Below are 27050 nucleotides of genomic sequence, written 5' to 3'. Positions count from 1 at the left end.
AAACCTATCCTACTTGAAAGGCAAACGGGAAAGTTGCTGTCCTCCTTACTGTCAGTGGTGTAAAGTACTACTAAAGTCGTTTTTTGGGGTATCTATAATTAATTTTACTATTTATATTTTTGACAACTTTTATTTTTACTTCAGTACATTCTTAACGAAAATAAAGTACTTTTTACTCCATACATTTTACCTGACACCCAACAGTACTCATTACATTTTGAATGCTTAGCAGGACAGGAAAATGGTCCAATTCACACACTTATCAAGAAAACACATGGTCATCCCTTCTGCCTCTGATCTGGCGGACTCACTAAACAAAAAAACATATTTTGTAAATGATGTCTGAGTGTTAGTGTGCCCCTGGCTATCCATACATTTTCAAAACAAGAAAATGGTGCGGCCTGCTTTGCTTAATAGAAGGAATTTTAAATGATTTATACTTCTACTGTTACTTTTGATACTTAAGTATATTTTAGCAATTACATTTAGTTTTGATACTTAGGTATATTTAGAACCAAATTCTTTTACTCAAGTAGTATTTACTGTGACTTTTACTTTTACTTGAGCAACTTTCTATTAAGGTATCTATATTTTTACTCAAGTATGACCATTGGATACTTTTTCCACCACCGCTGTCTATATAACTCCTAACAGGAGTATAATGGAGGAAACACTGGTAGCTTACTGTAATTATGTTAGTCAGATCAGGGATGGGTTATCAATGCCATTAAATGCAGGTCTTATTATGAAATATTCCTCTGGGTCCTTTATTTACACCAGTCAATATTACCTGCCAGACTTTTGTTGTCTATTGGAAGATACAGGTAAACTGTTCTTGATGTTTTAGTATAATATCCTATCAGGTCTTTTATTCAACCTCCTGATCCATGTCAGATTGATTATGCTAACAATCTACCTTTTTACAGCTGTATAAGGGTCGATTATAATTAAGAAAGGCTTCATATTTAATTTGCATGCTCACTACGTCCAAATATTGCTTTTTGTATGGGTTATGATTAGCTATGTCTGAAAAGGAAGCTTTTTTGTAAATGTGTGTGTGTGTGTGTGTGTGTGTGTGTGTGTGTGTGTGTGTGTGTGTGTGTGTGTGTGTGTGTGTGTGGGGGGGCATGCATATGTACGTGTGTGCATGTGTGCTTTTGTGCGTGTGAGTGATGATCACTGGTCAGGAGCTGAACACCTCACTCCCTGATCACAGACAGATGATTGTAGTGTAGAGGCAGCTCTGATTCTGCTCTGATTATGGGCTGAGTGACCGGGTCTCCTGCTGATGGGGCCCCAATAAGCTGCTGGAGAGAGGCAGGAACAGCTGGCATGGCCACAATCCAGCCAGGTTTTTCACATCTATGCCTCAAACCAAATCAGGACCACTCACTCAAGTAGCTAAGCAGTGCAACATGGACATCGATAAAACATACTTTTAAGATGACACAATGACAAAACTAGACCCATCACTGCAGTAATACCAGTGCTTGGTTACATTCATGGCACATGGGGTTGATGTGTGTCAATAGCACTTGAGCATATGTGAGCAGAACATAGCTAGGACTATCATCTTGAGTATTGACAGATGGCATATAATACAGTCTCACTGCTAGATTCACTCTGCCTTCTCAACACACATTGACACATTGACTGTTGAAGCAAAGAAAACAACTTATGTCTATATTTATACCTTGTTCTCTTTAGGTATGCAAATCACTGTAACACACACGTTAGTCATTTAGCAAATGCTCTTTTCCAGAGCAATTTAAAGTAGTAAGTGCATAAATATTTCATACTTGCCCCAAATGGGAATGAAACCCACAACCCTTTCATTGCAAGCACAATGGACTACCAACTGAGCCACATGGGACCCAGGATCAGGATGCACTGCACACAGACACACACCACAGACACACAAATATTTAGCCATTTCTAATCTAACTATTATTATTACACAGCCTCAGGGATTAAATTCCTTTGGTCTCTACTAAGTTAGGTAAATCAGCTTTTAGTTTTTTTACACCCTATTTGTGGAACAATCTTCAAAATGTTCTTCAATTTGATGTTTTGGTGCCTCTAGGGCAATTCAAAAAGCTGATTGAGGACCGTATTACTGACGAATGTGTTTGTTTGTACGACTGTGTTTTCTTTTTGCTTGCATTTCGTATTTGTATTTAGATGTGTGTATTTCTCTATTAACTGTAATTCAGGGCTCATCTGTAAAAGAAACATTGAGCTCAGTATGACTACCTGATAAAATAAAGGTGAAATAAAACGTTTTAATATTACATTGACTGGAATCCTTTGAAAAGCATCCTCACAGAATATGTGGACACTCCTTCAAATTAGTGGATTTGGCTATTTCAGCCACACCCGTTGCTGACAGGTGTATACAATCGAGAACACAACCATGCAATCTCCATAGACAAACATTGGCAGTAGACAATTCTGTGCGTCCAATGTTTTGGCAACAGTTTGGGGAAGGCCCTTTCCTGTTTCAGCATGACAATGCCCCCGTTCAAAAAGCAAGGTCCATACAGAAATAGTTTGTTGAGATCGGTGTGGAAGAACTTGACTGGCCTGCACAGAGCCCTGACTTCAACCCTATCTAATACCTTTGGGGTGAATTGGAATGCCAACTGCAAGTCATGCCTAATCGCCCAACATCAGCGCCCAACCTCACTAATCCTCTCGTGGCTGAATGGAAGCAAGTCCCCGCAGCAATGTTTCAACATCTAGATGTTGTTATAGCAGCAAAGGTGGGACCAACTCCCTATTAATGCCCATGATTTTGGAATAACATGTTCGACAAGCAGGTGTCCATATACTTTTGGTAATGTTGTGTAATTTGTCATGGGTGGATGTTTTTTTTTAAGTTATTCAAGGCTTTTTTATTTCTCTTATGTCTTCAAAGCAAAGAACAAGATGTCTGAGAGCCTTTATACAATGAGCAGGAGGGGGATTTAGAATGCTAGAATACAGAACAGTTGGCAGGTATCTCTTTTTAAGACCAAGGAACACTATTGCTGTCTTTTTCCTTCGACTGTGTAATTTATTGAACCGATATAGTACCGCAGCCTTCTCTAAAACTAGACCCAATTTGAGCATATTGCCTCTGTAATCAGCTGTGTCATTAAACATCATCATGAGGCACTTTGGCCCTTTTCACAGTTTAACAGCCTGATTACAACAATCAACATCTAATAAAACATATACTGTAGAACAAAGCTATTTTCACTTGGCAGAAGCAATTGACACATGCAGCGTTATATTGCAGTGAATGTTAAGTAGAAGGCAGGCGTCTCACCGGTTTTTGGATCTACAGAGAAGTAAGGCTGTCCCTGTAGTATGCTATACACAATCTTGGCACTGTTCCCATAGGTGGGGTCGTCTGCGTCTGTGGCTGTGAGCTGAAACACTGATGTGCCTGCATGGAAGGAAAGGTTATATCAGTACTGTATTTCCACACAAAACCCATACAACTACAACCACACAAACTCACAGACAGTACAAGTACAATGTGCCATGATCAATGTAGAAACTACAATGGCATACTGTAGCACAACTCACTATATTGTCAGGGTTTTCTTATAGTAAAACTACGTGCAAATCTAAAAATACCACAGAGAGTTTCTGAATCACAAAAATGAGGCCGAAATCTGTTATCGCCCAATTAATCCAAACCCATTTATCAGGACTGTCAAAATCCATTTACAGAGTTGTGCATTAATGCCTGACTGCCTCTGGATGCAGTAGGGATCTGTAGCAATACTGATGACCCAGCTAATGATGTGACTGCTCTCACAGTCAGGGTACAAAGCCAGCTCCCTCCAGCCAGGTGCACCCAGCATTTCAAAAAAAGATGTTGTCAGTATTCTGCCTTACCAACATCGGCCATCTCGGGAACAGCAGCAGCAAATGGGCCATCTGGAAACTTCGGTGCATTGTCGTTGACATCCTGGACCTTGATAATGAATTCGGACTCAGGCTCTAGAGATCTATTGGTGTAACGATTGATGGCCTGGGCATGTAAGACATAGTGGCCCTTCTTCTCCCGGTCCAGGCTCTTGCTGGCATGGATGTCCCCTGTGACCTCATTGATGACGAATATAGTGCCAGCGCCCTCTCCCGTCAGCAAGTATCTGACGGAGCCGTCTCCTTTGTCTGAGTTGGAGTGCAGCTGGGAAGGAAATTACAGAAATTTTACACACAGATATAACAATACTAATTTGAACATAGAAAACTATACCCATGGATTTCAACACCATGGTTGACCATGTGTTGGAATCGGTTCATTGAACAGAACCAAATACCCGGAAAATAAGGACATTTTTCAATGAACAGAAACGGAACCTGGAACGAAAATGATCAATACTGTTCCGGAACAGAACCATTATTTTAAAAGCATGGGAACCGTTTAATAGCGTTATTTTACATTACAGATTTTTTTTCATAGTCCCAAAACAAAACGGAACAAAGCTCTAATGCAAAGCCCTCACTCTGTCACTCAAAAATGTATTCCAGTGTCTGCCTTCTGCAAGCAGAAAATCTTTGCTTGTGTGTTAGGCTACCTGCCCCTCCCCCTCTGAAGCATCGGCTACCGTACCTATTTTAGAAGCTTGGTTCAGAAGATAGAGATTATTTATTAGCTACAGAAGAATGGATAAACTTTTTCAATGCTGGTTAAGGATACTATAGGCATAGTTATCGCATTTCGTTGGATGTATTAACAACAAGAAGGTAAGATGTGTCCCTTGTGACCTCATTAATTCTGGTTCCGCTCTGCACACACAAGCTTGTTAGCTAGCTAGCTCAAAGGACATTCAAATTTCGTCCATAGAAGCCATTCCTCCTAGGTATAATTCTGTGGACCTAATTCAGATAATGCATGTCATAACAAGATGCCCAGTGCTCAACCCTCTCTTGCACTCTCCCCACCCGCAAAATTGCAGTCGCATCTTGCGCCATAGTCCATCATGCATGTAAACAACTAGATTGCCTGCTCTATCTGCACTGATTGGTGAAGTAACTTAATAAGCTAAATGTAAAAAACTTGATTTTACAGGTTAAAAAGGAACAGAAAGGAACGATATAAACAAATAGTTTTTGGGGGTTCGAACTGGTTCAGAACTTTATTCTGCTGGTCGGAACAGTCTAACGGGAAAAAAATATATAGTGGTTCTGTTCAGAATGAAACGATTGGAAAATCATTTTGGTTGCAACCCCTGGGGTTGAGGTCGATTCTAGTTCAGTCACTTCAGGAGAGGAACAAAAATTGCCCCTTATTTTCCATGAGCATTTCCAATGGTAGTAACTAAACCATAACTTAAAAATAAGTTTACCAGAGGGGTACTGTACCTGCTGTATAAATCTACAGAATGTTAGGGTGGGTTGTACCAACATGGTTTAAATTAATCTAAGATTAGAGCTAATCTAGGTTTTGTAAATCTAGGTTTATAATTAATCAGAGATGTGTTGCCCCACTTAATTTTGAATCTGGATCAGTTAAACTATGACTAGTGACAGCAGTTTGCACCTCTCCATAACCCCTATGATGACGACGGACAACTTGACCCATCAATATTTAGTAAGCATAAATAACTGGTAAATATCAATGCCTATAATGCACTTTCAAAGTAACGTTAATGCTAATTTGATCATATTACTCCATATTACTCCAGTGAAGGTGAACGGAAAGGCACTGGAGTAACGAACCGCCCTTGCTCTCTCTGCCTGGCCGGTTCCCCTCTCTCCACTGGGATTGTCTGCCTTTCACCCTATTACAGGGGCTGAGTCACTGGCTTACTGGTGCTCTTCCATGCTGTCCCTAGGAGGGGTGCGTCACTTGAGTGGGTTGAGTCACCGACGTGATCTCCCTGTCCGGGTTCCTGCCCTTGGGTTGTGTCGTGGCGGAAATCTTTGTGAGCTATACTCGGCCTTGTCTCAGGATGGTATGTTGGTGGTTGAAGTTATGCCTCTAGGGGTGTGGGGGCTGTGCTTTAGCAAAGTGGGTGGGGTTATATCCTGCCTGTTTGGCCCTGTCTGGGGGTATCGTCGGACGGGGCCACAGTGTCTCCCGACCCCTCCTGTCTCAGCCTCCAGTATTTATGCTGCAGTAGTTTATGTGTAGGGGGCTAGGGTCAGTCTGTTATATCTGGATTATTTCTCCTGTCTTATCCGGTGTGAATTTAAGTATTTATTTATATTCTTTATTTATATTCTTTATTTATATTCTTTATTTATATTCTTTATTTATATTCTTTATTTATTCTCTCTCTCTCTCTCTCTCTCTCTCTCTCACTCTCACTCTCACTCTCTCACACCAGGACTAACTGGCCTGATGACTCCTTGCTGTCCACCTGGCCGTGCTGCTGCTCCAGTTTCAACTGTTCTGCCTGCGGCTATGGAACCCTGACCTGTTCACCGGACGTGCTACCTGTCCCAGACCTGCTGTTTTCAACTCTCTAGAGACAGCAGGAGCGGTAGAGATACTCTCAATGATCGGCTATGAAAAGCCAACTGACATTTACTCCTGAGGTGCTGACCTGTTGCACCCTCGACAACCACTGTAATTATTATTATTTGACCCTGCTGGTCATCTATGAACATTTGAACATCTTGGCCATGTTCTGTTATGATCTCCACCTGGCACAGTCAGAAGAGGTCTGGCCACCCCTCATAGCCTGGTTTCTTCCTAGGTTCTGGCCTTTCTAGGGAGTTTTTCCTAGCCACCGTGCTTCTACACCTGCATTGCTTGCTGTTTTGGGTTTTAGGCTGGGTTTCTGTACAGCACTTTGTGACATCAGCTGATGTAAGAAGGGCTATATAAATACATTTGATTGATACTACACTACAATGTTACCATTATCAGGCCCGTTACAGCATGTTGCATAACATCATCATTCGTACCAAGGCTGGACATATCATAAGCCCCAATTCAATTGTTGTACAAAATGGGCACGTAAATAGCCTACTAATAATGAGATAATTATCCTAAACTCAACAGGATTCAACCTGTCTCTAATTATTTTCTGAAGAACTCTGTAGTTTTGGTCTCTCCACAGTAGATATGCTGCCATTTTATCAGTTAAACCACCTCAAGTGGCAGTTCAGAATTAATCTCCAATATAAATGTATATATATTTTTTTACATTCTTTGAGCAACAGGCTTAAAATTAATCTAGGTTTAAAGTGAAAACTAAATTTAGATTAGAGGAATGATTTAATATTACTAGTGTTCATTTAAAACTAGGTTTAACATTTGGTGCAACAAGATGAATAGATAAACCTTGATTTAACCCAGTTTAAGAAATCCATGTTGGTGCAACCCACCCTTAGTGTACAAGCAGCCTGTGTAAGTGACTGTTTTTGCATTCACTTAAATCAAAAGCAGACTGGCAGAATTTTTCTTTTTTAATTTCACATAGCTGCATAACGCTATCACTACATGCCATTTTAGTGTTCAGAGGTTAAAAAAAGAATCTGTTTCTAGTGTAGACATTACTAATTCATACATATCCTGAATGGGAAAGTCTCTGCTATACAGCTGATACAGCTCTCCGGCCTCTAGGTCACCAGGCAGCTCGTTAGGGCGCACACCTGTCACCAGCGGTAGGAGCATAATGACATTCACCTGGACTTCATCACCTCCTTGATTACCTGCCCTTTACGTGTCACTCCCTTTGGTTTCTTCCCCAGTCGTCATTGTTCCTGTTTCTGTTCCAAGTCGGTGCGCTGTTTGTGTTACATGTTTGTTTCATTTATTTATTAAATGTATTCACTCCCTGAACTTGCTTCCCGACTCTCAGCGTACATCGTTCCATAAACAAATCATGCATCATTGTTGTTGTGACATATCACATGCAGCCTATGTTATGCAAAGAAATTCCACACTCTTTTAGCTAGTCTAAATCATTGGGGTGTCATATCATACTGATCTATATAAAAAGGCTGTGTCAACTCTGATGTAAAACGTTGAAAACAAGAACAAGAAGAACAGTGTTTCTAACTGCCTTGACATTTTGATACTAATGTATCCCCCTTCGTAGCCTAGCAGAACAAAGCCAATGCAATGTGTGAACACACAAACGGGTTAATCCAGCTCTATCCAGATTAGTTGTGCTACACCGAGTTGCATCATTGCAAATTAAATCTGTGGTACCTTGTTGACGTGTCGTCTGAATATTTCGGGGTTGTGCCTGCGTGCCTGGCACATGGCTTTTTACAAACACTTAACAGGTCAAGTGGCATGGAAGGTCGTTTGAGAGAGGTGTAAAGCACCCCCATTAGCTTTAAAATGGAACTGATAGAATATCATAAATATAGCAACCAGAGTATGACTTCTCCATTCATATCAATACACCACTTCTTAAGAACATGGGCTGAATCGCAATAATCACTTGTTATTCACTTGCCCTCATGCATAAAAAAGATGCTGGTCTATGGAAACTCCCTCTAGCCCATGCCTTCACCAATCCAATGCTTTTACATTTTGGGGGAGTCGTGAACAAGTGCACACATCAGGAGGAAGGCTAGATTATTGGGATGCACCCAAGCCTCCGTGTTTCCAGACAGCTGTGGTGCTGATGCTGAGGGTGGTTCTGTAAGGATGAAAGTGAATGATGGATAACAAACCATTAAAGAAAAGCTGTGAATCCCTTGACAGCACCAAAGCTGTTGTAGCTGGCTTGCATCATCTGTATAACAACACAACTGGCCAGCCAAGTCAGTTATCCTATTATGAATGCAAGTGTTTGCTCTTCGGCAGAATGCTATTTTCTCCACAGACTGTGAGGGGAAATGTCCTGAATGAAGAATAAAGCCAACAGCTGTTGGCAGTTACAATCATAAAGCTGTATTTTATACATTCCTCAGTGTATGGTTTTTATTGCCTCCACCTTCAACCCTTCAGACACACATACACATACACACACACACACACACACACACACACACACACACACACACACACACACACACACACACACACACACACACACACACACACACACACACACACACACACACACACACACACACACACACACACACACACAGTCTTGTATAACTAACCTTGTGGGCACACACAATTCAGTCCTGTTCAAAATCCTATTTTACCTAACCCCTAACCCTAAACCTAACTCTAACCTGTACCCTTACCCTAACTTTAAACCGAAAATCTAACATTAACCCTAACCCAATCTCCTAACACTAACCCTAAAACTAACCCTCTGGTCCCCACAAGTATAGTTAAACACACACACACACACACACACACACACACACACACACACACACACCACACACACACGCTGCTCTTAATTCTTGGCTGTGAGTGTAATCCCTTAGCAGAGAGCAATTAGCAAAGACAGTGTTCACCTCCACACCGCCTCCCATGTCTGAAGAGGGTACACGCAGCAACCCTGTTTGCTACAGAATCATATGGAGGGTGTCCAGGACCCATAAAGGACCAAATTTACAACATGTGCATTAAGTAGTGGACTTTATTGTCCTCTTAGGACACTCCAAAACACAGTGTAATAGGCTACGACACAAGAATAAATGTTATTACATAGTACGCAGTAGGTGTAATATACAGTATATAAGAATCCAAGGCCGATGTCATTCAGTGGAAGTTGGTGGAACTACTGTGATGATAACCTTGGCTTTCTCAGGAAGGTTGGGCTGGTGCAAGCATTTACACTGGCCCAGAATACTGCTCTCACTCACAGAACACGCTGCCTGCAGTGAGGAAGTAGCATTCATTTATCTTTCGCTATGGTGCCTTTATTCACTAGCAGGGTAATGGGAGTACAGCTCATGACTGATGCTTACCCGAGGCCCTGCATTATCAAAGAGATGAAAGGATAAAAAAGAGCCGTGGGGGGAAAAACCCCAAACAGATAAATAGATAAATAAATATATGGAACTATCCACTTTGGTAATATATCACCAGGGGCCTGGTTGCAGAATGGATGCAGAGCAGGATCTGATTTCACGATATGCAAGCAACCTGTGTGTCTGCTGTCCACTTTTTCCATATGGTGAGTTTTTTGTCACTTTTTGTGTAAGAATGAGTTGTGCTTGGTACGCCTTTACTTTATAGAATTTCACATAAGGGAAAATGCTAAACTCAGCAAAAAAAGAAACATCCCTTTTTCAGGATCCTGTCTTTCAAAGATAATTCGTAAAAATCCAAATAACCTCACAGGTCTTCATTGTAAACGGTTTAAACACTGTTTCCCATGCTTCTTCAATAAACCATAAACAATTAATGAACATGCACCTGTGGAACGGTCATTAAGACACTAACAGCTTACAGACGGTAGGCAATTAAGGTCGAAGTTATAAAAACGTAGGACACTAAAGAGGCCTTTCTACTGACTCTGAAAAACACCAAAATAAAGATTCCCAGGGTCCCTGCTCATCTGCGTGAACGTGCCTTAGGCATGCTGCAAGGAGGCATGAGGACTGCAGATGTGGCCAGGGCAATAAATTGCAATGGCCGTACTGTGAGACGCCTAAGACAGCGCTACAGGGAGACAGGACGGACAGCGGATCGTCCTCGCAGTGGCAGACCACATGTAACAACACCTGCACAGGATCGATACATCCGAAAATCACACCTGCGGGACAGGTACAGGATGGCAACAACAACTGCCCGAGATACACCAGGAATGCACAATCCCTCCATCAGTGCTCAGACTGTCCACAATAGGCTGAGAGAGGCTGGACTGAGGGCTTGTAGGCTTGTTGTAAGGCTCTTCACTGACGAGTCACGGTTTTGTCTCACCAGGGGTGATTCGCATTTATCGTTGAAGGAATGAGCGTCTGGAGCGGGATCAATTTGGAGGTGGAGGGTCCGTCATGGTCTGGGACGGTGTGTCACAGCATCATCCGACTGAGCTTGTTGTCATTGCAGGCAATCTCAATGCTGTGTGTTATAGGGAAGACATCCTCCTCCCTCATGTGGTACCCTTCCTGCAGGCTCATCCTGACATGACCCTCCAGAATGACAATGCCACCAGCCATACTGCTTGTTCTGTGCGTGATTTCCTGCAAGACAGGAATGTCAGTGTTCTGCCATGGCCAGCGAAGAACCCGGATCTCAATCCCATTGAGCACATCTGGGACCTGTTGGATTGGAGGGTGAGGGCCAGGGCCATTCCCCCCAGAAATGTCTGGGAACTTGCAGGTGCCTTGGTGGAAGAGTGGGCTAACATCTCAGAGCAAGAACTGGCAAATCTGGTGCTGTCTATGAGGAGGAGATGCACTGCAGTACTTAATGCAGCTGGTGGCCACACCAGATACTGACAGTTACTTTTGATTTTGACCCCCCTTTGTTCAGGGACACATTATTCCATTTCTGTTGGTCACATGTCTGTGGAACTTGTTCAGTTTATGTCTCAGTTTCTGAATCTTGTTATGTTCATACAAATATTTACACATGTTAAGTTTGCTGAAAATTAACACAGTTGACAGTGAAAGGATATTTCTTGTTTTGCTGAGTTTATATCTACCGGGAGGAAAAATAGGCTTAGTTGCTATACTGCAAGATTTCACTGTAAAGTCCCTCTACTACTACATCCAGTTATAGACTTTCACAGGCGTACTGTAGATACTTCCAGTTTTAGAAGCAGTTTTAGAAGCGTTTTTTGGAATAAGAAGTTTGTATGTACAGGGAGGCAATAGCCTAGTTTGCAAACAAAGACTGCATAGCCTACACATTTCTTTTGTAGGATTTGATTGAATTACACAATGATGCCATTTAGAATGCACTTAAATAATGACACAAAACTGTCTTCCCATACACTGGCAGCTATCCACTCACTAAATTCCCATGGAGCCCTGTTCACTGGTATAGGCTTGTACAGAGGCTGATAAACTGACTACGCTCCAAGAACCTGCCGACTGATTAAATCAGGAATCTACCCCCTCTGCTAACCACAAATTACATGAGGCACGCTGATGGAAAGGTCAATTTTTATGCTGCAGCAAGAGCTCACTGACAATAATTGTTTCATACCCAGTCTTGGTATTAGTGAGCCGGGGTGAAAGATTTGATGTAATATTTGTCTCTGAGGTCTGATAAGGGATATTTAATCATACTATCTAATTCTACACTTAGAAAAAAGGTGCAATCTAGAACCAATAAGGGTTCTTCAGCTGTCCCCATAGGAGAACCCTTTGAAGAACCCTTTTTGTTCCAGGTAGAACCCTTTTTGGTTGTATGTAGAACGCTTTCCACAGAGGTTTCTACATGGAACCCAAGAGTTCTATCTAGAACCAAAAAGGGTTTTACCTGGAACCAAAAAGTGTTTGCCTATGGGGACAGCCGAAGAACCCTTTTGGAACAATTTATTCAAAGAGTGTAGTGAGAGGTGATGGCACTGCTGCCTGAGAGACTTGGTAGTACTAACGGTGTGCTACTATATCAACCATCTCTGGCCTCCGCTGCACCAACACCACCTCTACACGTCAATCCCATTGATTGATAAGAGGTTGGGATGTATGTGGACTGGGGCTGTAACCTTGTTATCTAAATCAGAGGAAAGTGTAGTTTCAACACTCAGTGTGCAGTACATGTCTAGCCTATACAGAGAACAGCTAGCTATATATAGTAGGTGTGATGTAGGAGAAGGTTGTATAGCTAATTAGTCACAGCAGAGCAGAGTTGAGAAAATTCAGATACATGTAGCCATTTTTCATCCTTTCATCACGCTGACACATCTGAAGCTGTGAAAAGTATAACACAGTTTTCTAGGTCAGGCCCAAATCGGTGCGCCTGACACCTACTACCATACCCCGTTCAGTATTTTCCAAAATGGCATAGCAGTTCAGATGTCTTTGTCTTTGTCTTGTCGTGTCCGGTGTATATATCTTTTTTTTCTTTGTATACATTTTGGATATATTTTTTTTATTTTTAACCTCAATTTCAACATACTCTCCTGCAACCCGCCTCACCCAATGTGGTATGGATCTGCTATTTTCAATACTTTAGAACCGGAATTCCCAACAGAAGCTAGCCAGCTAATAAGCTAGTAGTCAGTTAGCCAATGCTAGCGTTCATCAGCTAACCATAGCCCGGTCAACTCCTGCCAGTCTGCAAAGCGCGATTCAACACAGAGCATACCGGACTGCTTTTTCTCCACATCTCCGGATTCCTACCGCAAGCTCTGAACCTTTTCACCTGGACCATCGCAGCTAGCTAGCTGTTATCCGAGTGGCTACCCCTGGCTAATGTCTCTGTCCCGAAGCAAGCACCAGTTAGCCTGGAACTAGCCTCGTGCTAGGCCCATATCCCGGCTAGCTGAAGAGGTCCATCAGCCACTCCTTGGGCTACAATACCTATATTGCCAAATTGGCCTGGACCCCTTTTACTGCCGACACGGAGCCCTGACGATCCATCACGACTGGTCTGCCGACGTAACCGTTCAAGGGGGCTACAACAGACTCTTCCGTCGCGACATCCCCCTAAGGCCCTTCTGCTAGCCTGCTAGCACCGGCAAGTTAGCTGTCTGAGTAGCCGTGTCTCCAGCTCGCCAAACTTCCCACTGGTCCCTATGATCACTCGGCTACGCATGCCTCTCCCTAATGTCAATATGCCTTGTCCATTGCTGTTTTGGTTAGTGATTATTGTCTTATTTCCCTGTAGAGCCTCCAGCCCTGCTCAATATGCCTTAGCTAGCCCTTTAGTTCCACCTCCCACACATGTGGTGACCTCACCTGGTTTAAATGATGTCTCTAGAGACAAAATCTCTCTCATCATCACTCAATGCCTAGGTTTACCTCCACTGTACTCAGATCCTACCATACCCTTGTCTGTACAATATGCCTTGACTCTATTCTTCCATGCCCAGAAACCTGCTCCTTTTACTCTCTGTTCCGAACGCACTAGACGACCAGTTCTTATAGCCTTTAGCCGTACCCTTATCCTACTCCTGCTCTGTTCCTCTGGTGATGTAGAGGCTAATGCAGGCCCTGCAGCACCTAGGTCCACTCCCATTCTCCAGGTGCTCTCATTTGTTGACTTCTGTAACTGTAAAAGCCTTGGTTTCATGCATGTTAACATTAGAAGCCTCCTCTCTAAGTTTATTTTATTCACTGCTTTAGCACACCCTGCCAACCCGGACGTCCTAGCCGTGTCTGAATCCTGGCTTAGGAAGGCCACCAAAAATCCAAAAATGTCCATCCCTATCTATAACATTTTCCGACAAGATAGAACTGCCAAAGGGGGCAGAGTTGAAATCTACTGCAGAGATAGCCTGCAGAGGTCTGTGTCCAAACCAGGTCTGTGTCCAAACAATTCGAGTATCTACTTCTAAAAATCCACCTTTCCTGAAACAAGTCTCTCACCGTTGCCACTTGTTATAGATCACCTTCTGCCCCCAGCTGTGTCCTGGATACCATATGTGAATTGATTGCCCCCCCATCTATCTTCAGAGCTCGTACTGTTAGGTGACCTAAACTGGTACATGCTTAACCTGTTAGGGCTAGGGGGCAGTATTGACACGGCTGGATAAAAAACATATCCGATTTAATCTGGTTACCACTCCTACCCAGTAACTAGAATATGCATATACTTATTACATATGGATAGAAAACACCCTAGATTTTCTAAAACTGTTTGAATGGTGTCTGTGAGTATAATAGAACTCAAATGGCAGGTCAAAACCTGAGAGATTCCTTTACAGGAAGTGGCCTGTCTGACCATTTCTTGAACTTCTTTTCCATCTCTATCATTTACTAAGGATCTCTGCTCTAACGTGACACTTCCCACGTCGTCCATAGGCGCTCAGAGCCCGGGAAAAAACAGAATGTCATCATTCCAGCCCCAGGCTGAAACACATTATCGTCTTTCTCAAGTGGCCGATCAAGGGACACTGGGCTTATGCGCGTGACCCCGACCGCCCCCGCCTTTGGGATTTTTTCCTCTGTTTGCCGAAAAGGAGATTCCCTGTCGGAATATTATCGCTTTTCTACGAGAAAAATGTCGTAAAAATTGATTTTAAACAGCGGTTGACATGCTTCGAAGTACGGTAATGGAATATTTAGAATTTTATTGTCACGAATTGCGCCATGCGCGCGACACTTCTTTACTATTTCGGATAGTGTCTGGAACGCACGAACAAAACGCCGCTATTCGGATATAACAATGGATTATTTTGGACCAAACCAACATTTGTTATTGAAGTAGCAGTCCTGGGTGTGCATTCTGACGAAGACAACAAAAGGTAATCAAACTTTTATAATAGTAAATATGATTATGGTGAGTGCTAAACTTGCCGGGTGTCTAAATAGCGAGCCCGTGATGCCTGGGCTATGTACTTAGAATATTGCAAAATGTGCTTTCACCAAAAAGCTATTTTAAAATCGGACATATCGAGTGCATAGAGGAGGTCTGTATCTATAATTCTTAAAATAATTGTTATGCTTTTTGTGAACGTTTATCGTGAGTAATTTAGTAAAATGTTAGCGAATTCCCCGGAAGTTTGCGGGGGGTATGCTAGTTCTGAACGTCACATGCTAATGTAAAAAGCTGTTTTTTGATATAAATATGAACTTGATTGAACAAAACATGCATGTATTGTATAACATAATGTCCTAGGGTTGTCATCTGATGAAGATCATCAAAGGTGAGTGCTGCATTTAGCTGTCTTCTGGGTTTTGGTGACATTATATGCTGGCTTGAAAAATGGGTGTCTGATTATTTCTGGCTTGGTACTCTGCTGACATAATCTAATGTTTTGCTTTCGTTGTAAAGCCTTTTTGAAATCGGACAGTGTGGTTAGATTAACGAGAGTCTTGTCTTTAAATGGCTGTAAAATAGTCATATGTTTGAGAAATTGAAGTAATAGGATTTTTAAGGTTTTGAAAATCGCGCCACAGGCTGGCAGTGGCTGTTACGTAGGTGGGACGCAAGCGTCCCACCTAGCCCATAGAGGTTAACACCCCGGCCGTCCTACAATCTAAGCTAGATGCCCTCAATCTCACACAAATTATCAATGAACCTACAGGTACAACCCCAAGTCCGTAAACACGGACGCACTCATAGATATCATCCTTACCAACCTGCCCTCTAAATATTTACATTTACATTTACATTTAAGTCATTTAGCAGACGCTCTTATCCAGAGCGACTTACAAATACACCTCTGCTGTCTTCAACGAGGATCTCAGAGATCACTGCCTCATTGCCTGCGTCCATAATGGGTCTGCGGTCAAACGACTACCCCTCATCACTGTCAAACGCGCCCTAAAACACTTCAGCGAGCAGGCCTTTCTAATCGACCTGGCCCGTCGGGTATCCTGGAAGGATATTGACCTCATTCCGTCAGTAGAGGATGCCTGGTTATTCTTTTAAAAGTGCTTTCCTCACCATTTTAAATAAGCATGCTCCATTCAAAAAATGTAGAACCATGAACAGATATAACCCTTGGTCCACTCCAGACCTGACTGCCCTTGACCAGCACAAAAACATCCTGTGGCGTACTGCATTAGCATCGAATAGCCCCCGCGATATGCAATTTTTCAGGGAAGTTAGGAACCAATATACACAGGCAGTTAGGAAAGCTAAGGCTAGCTTTTCAAACAGAAATTTGCATCGTGTAGCACAAACTCCAAAAGGTTCTGTGACACTGTAAAGTCCATGGAGAATAAGAGCACCTCCTCCCAGCTGCTCACTGCACTGAGGCTAGGAAACACTGTCACCACCGATAAATCCACGATAATAGAGAATTTCAATAAGCATTTTTCTACAGCTGGCCATGCTTTCCACCTGGCTAACCCTACCCCGGTCAACAGCCCTGCACCCCCCACAGCAACTTGCCCATGCCTCCCCCATTTCTCCTAAAATCTGGACCCCTACAAATCAGCTGGGCTAGACAATCTGGAACCTCTCTTTCTAAAATGATCCGCCACAATTGTTGCAACCCCTATTACTAGCCTGTTCAACCTCTCTTTCGTATTGGCTGAGATCCCAAAGATTGGAACGCTGCCGCGGTCATCCCCCTCTTCAAAGAGGGAGACACCTTAGACCCAAACAGTTATAGACGTATATCCATCCTGCCCTGCCTTTCTAAAATCTTCAAAAGCCAAGTTAACAAACAGATCACCGACTAAATCGAATCCCACCGTACCTTCTCCACTATGCAATCTGGTTTCTGAGCTGGTCATGGGTGCACCTCAGCCATGCTCAAGGTCCTAACAGCCATCGATAAAAGACAATACTGTGCAGCCTTATTCATCGACCTGGCCAAGGCTTTCGAATCTGTCAATTACCACATTCTTATTGGCAGACTCAACAGCCTTGGTTTCTCAAACGATTGCCTTGCTTGGTTCACCAACTACTTCTCAGACATAGTTCAGTGTGTCAAAACGAAGGGCTTGTTGTCCGGACCTCTGGCAGTCTCTATGGGGGTGCCAGAGGGTTAAATTCTTGGGCCGACTCTTTTCTCTGTATACATCAATGATGTCGCTCTTGCTGCTGGTGATTCTCTGACCCACCTTTACGCAGACGACACCATTCTGTATACTTTTTGCCCTTCGTTGGACACTGTGTTAACTAACCTCCAGACGAGCTTCATTGCCATACAACTCTCCTTCCGTGGCCTCCAACTGCTCTTAAATTCAAGTAAAACTAAATGCACGCTCTTCAACCGATCGCTGCCCGCACCTGCCCGCCCGTCCAGCATCACTACTCTGGACGGTTCTGAGTTAGAATATGTGGACAACTACAAATTCCTAGGTGTCTGGTTAGACTGTAAACTCTCCTTCCAGACTCACATTAAGCATCTCCAATCCAAAATTAAATCTAGAATCGGCTTCCTATTTCGCAACAAAGCATCCTTCACTCATGCTGCCAAACATACCATTGTAAAACTGACTATCCTACCGATCCTTGACTTCGGTGATGTCATTTACAAAATAGCCTCCAACACTCTACTCAGGAAATTGGATGTAGTCTATCACAGTGCCATCCGTTTTGTCACCAAAGCCCCATATACTACCCACCACTGCGACCTGTATGCTCTCGTTGGCAGGCCCTCGCTTCATATTCATCGCCAAACCCACTGGCTCCAGGTCATCTATAAGTGTTTGCTAGGTAAAGCCCCGCCTTATCTCAGCTCACTGGTCAGCATAGCAGCATCCACCCGTAGCACGCGCAACAGCAGGTATATTTCACTGGCCACCCCCAAAGCCAATTCCTTCTTTGGCTGTCTTTCCTTCTAGTTCTCTGCTGCCAATGACTGGTACGAATTGCAAAAATCACTGATGCTGGAGACTCATATCTCCCTCACTAAATTTAAGCATCAGCTGTCAGAGCAGCTCACAGATCATTGCACCTGTACATAGCCATCTATAAATAGCCCATCCAACTACCTCATCCCCATATTGTTTTTGTTTTTTTGGTCCTTCGCACCCCAGTATCTCTACTTGCACATTCATCTTCCACACATCTATCACTACAGTGTTTAATTGCTGAATTGTAATTACTTCGCCACTACAGCCTATTTATTGCCTTACCTCCCTAATCTTTCCTCATTTGCACACACTGTATATAGATTTGTTCTATTGTGTTATTGACTGTATGTTTGTTTATTCCATGTGTAACTCTGTGTTGTTGTTGTCATACTGCTTTGCTTTACCTTGGCCAGGTCGCAGTTGTTAATGAGTACTTGTTCTCAACTGGCCTACCTGGTGAAATAAAGGTGAAATAAAAAAAGACACTTCAATCTTTTGTCTTGCATATTTACCCTCTGAATGGCACACATAAAAAATCCATGAGTCAATTGTCTCAAGGCTTAAACATCCTTTGGTAACCTGTCTCTTCCCCTTCATCTACACTGATTGAAGTGGATTTAACAAGTGGCCTCAACAAGGGATAATAGCTTCCACCTGGATTCACCTGGTCAGTCTATGTCATGGAAAGGGCAGGTGTCCTTAATGTTTTGAATACTCAGTGTGCCAACAAGAATCAAGCTCATAAATGTAGGCTTATGTGCTGTTGAAAATGTCCACTTGATACTTTATTACCTGCTGTTTTCCTCATGGTCGAATCAATACCAAGAGATGTGCCATCTTAGTGGAAGAAGAACACACAATTCAACTATCACAGCATCTTTGAGGAGAGTGAATCACGCACTCAATACCCCTCCCCCCCTCAGGGGATGTGTGTATGAGCCATCTCTTACCAGCCTTCCCTTCCCACATCTCTCACAAGCCCCATTTTAACCCTCACCTTTGGTACATACTGTAGTGTCAATGTCATACAATGTCAGTTTCACAGTGGATTAGTTCACCCACTACAACTTGTGCATTTCAAGAAGCCTCTGCTACACAATATCAAAAGATGTGGTTCCTGTGGTAAGCTGTATCATAAAGCAGTTAGGTAACACTGTGTCGTGTCTTTGGCATCATTAAAACTGAAGACATATTTATCAAATAACTTTCTGTTATTATTATTACGCGATTAACCTGATTAGTCATGTAACTGTAATTAACTAGGAAGTCAGGGCACCAAGGAAAATATTCAGATTACAAAGTTATAATTTTCCTAATATAACTTTCAGATATTTTAATATCTGATCAATTAGTCTTCGAATTAGTGAATTATTATTTACCTCACGCCACTCTCATTCCAAACGTCGTAAATTGTTGGTTATCTGCACGAACCCAGTCTTCACTATGAGTCATCCATACATCAATTGTCTTACAATCCTTTATTTACTAACTAAGTAATTCACAGAAATGCATAACAAACAGTAGATATGTTTACAAGGAAATGATAGGAGAATGTGCCCTAGTGGGCTAAACCGGTATGGCGGCTTGTTAGACAAAAGGGGGGGGGGGTCAACTGAGAAGGCACTACAGAGTTGATAATTATAACAATTGAAATGCTAATCTTTTGCACATGAACTCTCACTCATTCGGGAACAATTGCAATCAATATATATATTTACGCTCAGTGTGTCATCGGGATCTCTGTTGAAAGGTTTGTTTCTGTTGGAGACTCTGTCCTACCTCTCTCTCTCTCTCTCTGTCGTGGTTAGAATGGAGAGTTCAGAGTAACATTCATTCATGTCGTTATAGAATAGATGTTTTCGTCGGTTGTCGGTCTTCGTGTTCAATGATACCGAATTCCTAGCTGCAGACTAGTAATTCATATCAAAGACTTGTTCTTATTGTGTCGGTATCGATAGTCTAAGAGTTTAACCACGTGGTATGGTTAAAGTTCAGAAAGAGGAATGCATGGTCAAACCTTGGCCCTCTCGTTATCAAGGTAAGCTGGTCTCCAACTGTTAGCCATTTTGTAATTGAGGTCAGCTCAGTCTGGTGATAGAAAACCAAGGTGGGGGTTTTATTCGGGGACATAGAAAAAGGCTGTCTCATGACGCCAGGTCCTGTCTGTGTCCCTGGGGGCGTGCCAAGGACTTAGTTAAGACTCCAAAGGGAATTGGAGTTTCCTTCATTAAACAGTCCAAAATCACATTACACAATTTCACAAACAGTTCCATCCTTATTCATTCATTTTATACAACCATTTAGATGTAAGTCTCATACCTGAGACTCTTCTATAAACATGATTATGGTAATGTGGCCATATTGTCTCTCATGAGTTTCACAAAATTGTACCAAACGGACCAGTTCGTTGCTGGATTCTTCACCAATCTTTTATACCTTCTCCAGAACATAAATATCGTTCGGTTCTCCAGTTCTGTGAGGCTGAAGAACTCCTTTGTTCTCTCTATACTGGGGCCATGAGGAGAGGGTCTCCTCGTAGGAATTCACGACCTCTCTTACAGAGCCTGGTGTCAGAAGTATAGAGGCAGGGGGATGGTGCTCGCAGTGTCCAAAGAGGGCAACGTCATGACATACCCCCCCTGGTGGTTTGGATCTTGTTTATCCTGAAAGTTACAAATCAACATAAAATCATGACCACTTGATGTCCTGTTTGTAGATCATCGTTGCAGTCCCCTCTAGTGGTCGAACTTGGTAGGCTTCTGAAAGTGGAGCAGTCCACCACAAGGATGGGCAGTTGATGTCCGGTCGGTGATCGCCGTTGCGATCCCCTCTGGTGGTTGAACTTGGTAGGCTTCATGGAAGCTGCAAAGTACCCCAGGAAGGGCCAGGGGATGTCCTGGTTGGTGATCGCCGTTGCGGTCTCCCCCTCTGGTGGTTTACCTTGGCAGGCTCTCTGACAGCGGGGCATGCCGCCACAAGGATTGGCCATGGGTGTCCGGATTTGGGATCACCGTTCCGGACCCGTCGTCTGGTCATCGTCCAGACTGGAAGATCTGGGCAGTAACTTAGGCAGATGTTAACAACGCACACACACTCATGAAATATATATAATTACATTCATTCCCCAATGAGTGGCGTTGTGGCACTAAGTGATGGTTGTATGGGGACTTTGTTTACGGCTCAATCACTTCCTAAGTGTCAAAGGAACTGAACCGAAAAGGAATGAAAGCATAAACAAAAGATATACAAAATATAGTTCTCACATAAAAATCATCTAATTGGACTGTATTCTTTTATACGTCCAATATTCTGGCAAAATGATTATCATGGCATTGTCTCTAATGCCATATCTAGGGTTTTCCTACTTGGTGTGTTGCTTAGGCACTATCCTAAATTGATAACTCTATGATAAGTCTACAGCTGTAATGCACTAGTTTTGGGCAGTCTACAGGGATGACCTATGGACTTCTGGAAAGTAAACTGGTGAGTGCTGTAGAGTCAAAGGCCTAGAAGTAAATGTTCAACTTTACTAAGGCTGGTATTTTGCTTGGACCCTTAAGTGATCCTAGCATAAATCCTAATTGGATGTTCCGTTGTGCATGTGCGTTTATGCTTACACAAGCGCACATGTCAAGAGAAGAAAACCAAGTATCCTGGCAGATTACAACTTGTTCAGAATTAGTCTGACGTAGTGAGGTAATTTTCAGGTCAATGCCTGGAGGTCAGTCAGAATTGGTGTCAAGGGAGTCTGTAGTAGTTTTTCGACAAGTCACTATGTCTTCCACTATTGTAGTGGCGATAGGTATGAAGTCTATTTCATAGCTATGTTATCCACGGAGGAGCTAACCTCACGACGGAAAAACTCTTTAAGTATTGGACCAGTTGTACGTGGTGTGATCATGGTTCATGACTTCTAATAATTTTCCTCCTGAATGGAGGATTCTATTTATTAGTGACATGTGTGTTAACCATTGGAAGAGTGCGCTGGAGATTCCCTTCCACGTGTTGCACTCTGAGTGACTCCTATGTCGCTGTTGTCAAGGGTAATTTGATTGGTTAGGTCTCTAACATTCTTATTGATTATAGCTGGGCTGACTGTTGCTGGTATTGGTACTGGTACTCAAGGGGACCAGTTATCCTACCGATTTATTCTGAAATATTATACTACCAGAACACATGATTGGAGCATTTTACTAGTTGTATTGTAGTTGAACCTACACATGGCAAGGAATGATTATTGTTGCCATTTGTTTTGGAGGTGGACAAGTCCACTGGACTTCCTTTTCGACCAGTGTGGTACACCTCAGTACTATCTTAGATGTGTTCTAAGATAATCCCCATCTAGGGGCCTGTCTGCTCCTCACTGTTCTCATAGGGGAGTTTTACAACTAGATTTGATTTATGCTCTGGCGGCCTCATACGGTGTTGTCCATAGTCTCGACCCCCCCACCGGCCTCGATGAGGCTCATCAGGGGTCTGGGCTACTATTCCCCCCCTTTGTGTCTTAGGACACCCCACCAGCGGGTGGTGTTGGTGTCCGAGGCGCAAACGAAAAGGTCGGACCCTATGTACGAGTTGTCAGCGGCCACGTTGTTATGAGAATGGCTGTAACCTTTCAACCAAATCTCCTGGTGTTTGTGCTTCAAAACGCTCAGTGGCTGTCGAGGCATGTCAGTCACCGCGTCCGCATGTGGCACCCTCTTCAGTACCTGCGAACTGAGATGAGGAAATCGGTCTGTGATATCGCAAAGTGTTTCACCAGTGGGAGTCATCGGGTCAGTTGCTGGACTGACGCCATTAGTGTCATTGTAAGGGGTGACAGTCCCCAACAAAACGGAAGGTGTATCATCGGAAGCAGAGTATATTCTGCGCATTGATGTTTTTCTTGCTGAGATGGCCGCAGTGCTTGCGGAAGTGTCCGAAAGGCAAGAGAAGTTCATCTCAACTACCATATTGCACGACTGCAAGGAGGAGGGAGGTTGCTTATTCACAGAGACAGCTTGCTCGAAATCATGAAAAGAGTGGTCAATCAGGTTGGCTGATGGAATGTGTCGAGATATCGTAATATCTCCTTGGATCGGATTTTGCAACAAGAGGTTTCTAAACGTCTTTTTCCCAAGGGGTGCTTTCGACAGATACCCCTCGTGAATGACTGCGTTGCAGCTAGCGTTAGGGGAGGACAGTGTGGTCAGTGGAGAAGGCACTGTGGCCTGTGACCATACCTGGTTGGTTTTCCAATCCATCAATGGGAGTAATCGATCAATCAAGTCTGCTCCAAGTAGCAGGGGTACAGTTTCAAGGCTGGTAACATACACAGGGTGAACGAGCGATACATCCTTGAAGTGTAGTTTCAGCATGACTCTCAATGTGAGAGGCGAGGTAGTCTGAGTGACCCCTCGAAGTGTAGTGTCGCATCGTTCCATTTTTAACCAACGTTTAGTTGGCTTCAAAGCCCTTTTGAGATCATCGAACAATGTTTGAGAGATGAGTGATATTGTCGCACCCGAATCAATTAGCGCATGACAAGTTAAGCAGTCCACCAGGACTGTTTCCAGGTATGGCCGTTTAGATTCATGGTTAGTGGACATATTCCCCACAAAGTGGAGTGGTCATTCGCAATGATGTGATATGCCATTTCTGTTGAAGGGGGAGGCAGATTGACTTTTCCGATTTTGAGTGGGCTTGGCTTTAACGAAGCGTTTGGCCTTTTTCTTCACAACCTTTGTATCAGAGTCTATAGACAAAGCCCGGGGGCTTGTTTCTTGATCAAGCGGGCCCTGGATAGGGTCTTGAATAAGAGCGGGAGAAATTTGAACTTTAACGTCCTTGCTATGGGTGTTAATTCCTGCGGACCTGGTGTCCGGTAATTCCCCGTCTAGTCCTTGTGACTTATCTTTTACCCTTTTCTCAAATTGTTCTCGCTTTAGTTCTTCCCGTAGTGGAACTTCTGGAGAACATTGGTCTACATTTTGATCGTCCTTCAACCCTTTGTTACCCTTGTGCTCTGACACTTTTTGTGGGTTGGGTGCAGGAACGTAGCGAACAGGTCGATTGTAGCAGTAGTCATGTTGATGGCGACGTACTTTACAGTTATTTCGATCACGGAGGTTATTGGAATCATGGTTTAGTCGTAGAAACTGTTGTTGTGCGTCATCTCTCAACGCTCCAATACCTGATAATGCACCCTCTAACTGGAGTGAGTGCTCCTGGTCAAACTTCAAAACCGAGTGATCAGGGCGCTTAGCGTTGTGAACTTTTGATGCCTCAAAAGCTGTGCTTGCAAGCTCTCTGAGTTCTAAGATAGGCAAGCCAACGTGGGCGGCAGGGCTCAAGTAGGTAATGAAGGTGGGATACATGTTCGACAGAAACATTTGTTTGAATGGTAACAGCTCTTCCATTCCTGTTTCAGTGAGTAGGCCAAAGTAAGCTGAACGAAGCCTATGCTAGTAACCTTGTGGGTGTTCGTTCCGAGCCTGTTTGACGGTGTTAGCCAGTGAGCTATCGTGTTTGCGAGTCGCAGAACCACTGAATTCTAATTTCAAAGCTGTGGCAAGTTTAGCGTAGTCATTTAGCACGTGTTGTTGTTGTAGACGAATTAACCTTTTTCACGTGTCTATTTGAAGTTCGCGTCAACAGGTAAACCCTGTCAGAACCCGTAGCGTTCGGGTAGCCATCCAACGCATCCTCTATGTCAGCTAGGAACGTCTCAGCATCGTTTGGCTGACCTGGAACGGGGTCAAAGGTGGGGAAATTCTTGACGAGTTTGTCAAGGTATTCTGCGCCAAGCGGGCGGAGAAGGTTGGCTTCACCCTGTGGAGCGATTGGGGCTGAAAGGCCAAGAGGAGAAGCCAAGCCTTGTTGTTGTTGGCCAAGAGGCGCCATATTACTCAGTGCCTAATGGCCAAGAGGAGAAGACTGAGGGACACCTGAGGGAGGCATGGTCTGAAACCTATCGTCTTTACTCCTGTGAGTACAGGGTTCCGGTTGCTTGGATGGGTAGTCGCGCTGTAGAGCGTGACCATTCTGGATTTCCTCCAGATAGTACCTAAGGGTGGTATTCTGCTGCATTGCAGAGTCCACTCGAGCGCTTAGAGTACTGATTTTGGACACGTGAGTGTCGCACTTGCTCCTTTCGGTCTCAAACTTATCTGTCATGGTTTGCAGATAGAGGTCTTGAGTACGGAGCAAGAGATTCAGTGATGAGATTTCCTCCGCTTGCTTAGAAATCAATATTTCCATCCTCATCACCTGAGTTCTCTCATCATTCATTTGGTCAGCGACTTCAATAAGTTCTGCTGATTTGTCCTCCAACTTTGTCATTGTGTTCATTAACTGATCGTCTTTGGTCTGCAGCGCTTTGAGGAGAACCGTGTTATTTTGAGTAACATTCAACAAAACAGCATGCATGTTATCAAGATGAGCGCTCCTGTTTGTAGATAACACTTCAGATTTATCTAGTTTGGCATGGACATCATCGTATTTAGTTTTGGCTAAATCGAGTTGTTCCTGTAGCATATGATTTTGTTCCTGTAGAAGACGATTTTGTTGAAGAGCTTGTGCTTGTTCATCGTCATACGTTTTTGCAATTACATTTAATTGTTCAGTTTTCATGCGCAATTCCATAGCTAGCAGAATTTTTCCCTCGCATTTGTCATTAGTTTCCCGGTTCTCTCCACCTGTCCCTTTATGTCTACCATTACCTGCTCGTGCTTCAGCTGTGCACTGCGGTATTGGACGGATGCCAATCTCGGATGGCAAGACATCAGGGCTAGACTGGAGAGAACCTTTACGAGGCCTGCACCTGATGGTTGATTTTGGAAAGCGTTGTTGTCTGCTTTTCCACTAATGGCATAATTAGGGTTGGTATCGCTGCTGAGGTCAGAGATTAATCCATTTACTGGTGGAGGTTCACTAATTAGCGGGCGAGTAGGGACTACCCCCTCTGATAGCTTGCACATTATTAGAACATTTGAAAGGAAAAATGTTTTTCCTAATTTTCCGAAGTTTGGATTTGGAATATGTTGGGAGCTGCAAAGACGATTTTAATCTATTTATAGACGTTAATGAACCATCAGTACGGTACAGTACTGTGGGAGTTGGACGTGAATGAATTTGCAAAAGCAAATTGAATTAATCAATGATAATGATTAATCATACCTGGATAGGCTATCTGGGAATTAAACTTTAAATTAACCTTGGAAGTTGGTTCATCTAGGTTACTATTGCAAAGTTTAAGATGTCTCATTTAATTGGAAGAACCTAGAAAGGTATGTTCGACAATTTAAATAAATAAATTGAATGAGACGATGATACCCAAACAATTGAGATTGCTGGATTATCATAAAAGTAATGTTAGGTACATTCACCACGATGGTACACTTTCCCCTTATGCCACAGCCATATGGGATTCACTCCCGTCAGTACTGGGTTTTACTGAATGTGCTTTGCTAAAGCAGATTTTACTGATTAATCTATTTATGATAAATCAAACGTGTATAGGCTATCTGGGAATTAAACTTTCAATTAACCTGAGAGCTTTGCTTCATCTAAGTTAAATGTGGAAAAAGTTCATCTTGTCTCATTGTAGAAGCCCAATCAATTTGGATATTATCTAAAAGAGCCACATAAAAAGTAAATCTGGCAATTTCACTTGTTAGTTAAATTGAATGAGACGTCGATATCTAGTCAATTGCGATTGGCTGGATATCTTACCGTGATCCACGTTTGGATTTCCCCTACTTTTCCCAAGAGATGTACTGGCGATTCTTCACCACCAGTGACACAGAATGCTGAAATCAAACGGA

The 27050-nt window shown here is 43.1% G+C and overlaps 1 protein-coding gene across 1 annotated transcript in view; it reads right to left on the bottom strand.

Annotated features, from left to right (window-relative positions):
- LOC106599343 (cadherin-18) overlaps positions 1-27050 on the bottom strand; it is a 110196-nt gene that overhangs the window by 23602 nt on the left and 59544 nt on the right. Inside the window, exons 3-4 of the mRNA XM_014190534.2 lie at positions 3889-4183; positions 3311-3430 (exon numbers count right to left, since the gene is read on the bottom strand). Of these exons, the coding sequence (XP_014046009.2) occupies positions 3311-3430; positions 3889-4183 (415 nt within the window). The remainder of the gene's footprint in view (positions 1-3310; positions 3431-3888; positions 4184-27050) is intronic.

The sequence above is a fragment of the Salmo salar genome, chromosome 03 (assembly GCF_965601325.2).
Source record: "Salmo salar chromosome 03, fSalSal1, whole genome shotgun sequence".
Lineage (NCBI taxonomy): Eukaryota > Metazoa > Chordata > Actinopteri > Salmoniformes > Salmonidae > Salmo > Salmo salar.
Note: the sequence above shows the minus strand (reverse complement) of the source record. Positions and strands in the feature narration are given on the sequence as shown.